Raw genomic sequence first — 1,931 nt, 5'->3', positions numbered from 1 at the left:
TCTCTCTCTCTCTCTCTCTCTCTCTCTCACACTCTTCTCCGTGTAGCCGAACGAAGAAGAGGAAGTAGTGGTTTCATATCCACATCAATCCAGTAGTTAAGTAATATTAAGGCATCACGTCAAATCACACGTCTGTCTCTATTCCACAGGGGAGAAGTGTGTACCGCGGTGTGAGCACAAGGGCGTATGCATCTCACACAACCGCTGTCGATGTGCATCAGGTTACAAAGGCGCCCGCTGCCAACTGCGTAAGTGCAGTTTCTCGACTTCCACAGTAACATAACTAATTTATACTAAATATAATTTGTACTTTTAAATTCAGTGCATGCAGGTAAAGAAACACGGTTCAATCTGTTTTGTACAAGAGACCTTCTTGTATTGTTGTTCTTTGGGTTTTTTTAAGTTTTGTTTTTAGAGGGGGGGGGGGTTGCTTTTTGTTTTTCTGTAATAGTTTACTCTTGAAATAATGCCAAATTTAGGGAAAGTGTTGTATAATAAATTGGTATTGCACAATATTATGTCTACACCAGACATACTCATACACATGGGCAAACTACGACCCGAGGTCGAGATTAGGCCCGACAGTCGACCCTGTAGTCAATGTAATGAATGTGGCCTGCAGTGAGTTGGTATCAATAAAAACCCAAAACTGCCCGTTCTTTAGATTACGATTTATATTATCTGGTCCAGCTGGAAACAATAGATCTACTATTCTATCTTATGAAATGTCCTTTAGTGACGTATTGTGCTACAGCGGCGTAGGTGGCCTACTGATTAGGATGATTAGGATACGGACTCGTAATCGTTAAATTGCTGGTTCGGGGGTTCGAGCGTCAGCTCGGTCCGATGTTGTGTCCTTGGAAATGGCACTTTAAGCGAATAACCCATTTGGCTCAGTCCTTTCGGAGATGGACGTTAAACTCGGAGGTACCTACCGCCTCTTAAATAACCTTATAGTGTTGATAGGGACGCTAAAGCAATACCATTTCACCATTTTCATTGCTATAATGTCAGTTTTAGTCTCACTTTTGAGGGGTGGGGAGAGCATCTCAACCGATTACATGTATACCTTTCTCATGCTTCGGCTCGTGAGACATTCAGAATCGCTTTCAATTAATCCAACCACCGACTTGAACACGCTTGCTCTTGCCTGGTCCAAATAATATATTTTGTCGAGATGACTCAAGAAGAGAGGTAGAGAGTATGTGAGAGAATGAAAGATGAAAAACGAGAGGCGCGTGTGTGTGTGTGTCTCTCTGAGTGTGTATGTGTGTGTTGTCTGCCAGAAACATGTCTGGTTCTTCCAGCGTAGTTAATAAAGTTGTGCACTACAAGTATACGAACATTTGTAACGTGCTTAAAAGAAATTAAAATTCCTTGAAATCGAAAAGAAAAAACGACTAAAATTATTGTGTTGGAAGTGTATCCAGTATGAAAAAGCATTACAATGTGACCTGATGGCAAAGAGAGGACTCTTTGGTTGTGTTTTAATGAAACTGTCTGAACTTGCTTGACACCATTGTTTTCTTTTTATTACTGTTATTGTATTTGCTAGTTTCGTTTCGTTTTTTGCTTTTGTTGTTTTATTTTTATTTTAGTTTCTCGGGAGGCTTTTAGTAGGTATATTTTCTTGCCTTTTCTGACCAGACCAGCTAACATTTGAGTTTCTGGAAAAAGAAATAATAATCATATTTTTAACTCTCTGATACGCATAAACATTTTCCTTTAGTGTTTGCTCTTATCAGTAACAAAATCAAAGAGCTAGCTGATATCCATACTTTATTTGTCAAAGTGTTTTTCGGAATGCAATACATACTTGAACCTTAAAGCAAAACAATGATATAAAAACAGAAAAAATATTCTAACAACAAGACACAATAAATGTCTTTTTGTTTGTCCTGTTTCATCTTTTTGTTTCGGGTCGAGGGGGG

General features: G+C 39.0%; 1 protein-coding gene across 1 annotated transcript in view; it reads left to right on the top strand.

Moving 5' to 3' along the window:
* Positions 1 to 1,931, top strand: part of LOC101851126 (delta-like protein 4) — a gene marked incomplete at its 5' end in the record, with an annotated part of 10,803 nt that overhangs the window by 6,920 nt on the left and 1,952 nt on the right. The window contains 1 exon segment of the mRNA XM_013082448.2: positions 150 to 248. Coding sequence (XP_012937902.1) covers positions 150 to 248 — 99 coding nt within the window.

The sequence above is a fragment of the Aplysia californica genome, unplaced genomic scaffold (assembly GCF_000002075.1).
Source record: "Aplysia californica isolate F4 #8 unplaced genomic scaffold, AplCal3.0 scaffold00175, whole genome shotgun sequence".
Classification (NCBI taxonomy): domain Eukaryota; kingdom Metazoa; phylum Mollusca; class Gastropoda; order Aplysiida; family Aplysiidae; genus Aplysia; species Aplysia californica.
Note: the sequence above shows the minus strand (reverse complement) of the source record. Positions and strands in the feature narration are given on the sequence as shown.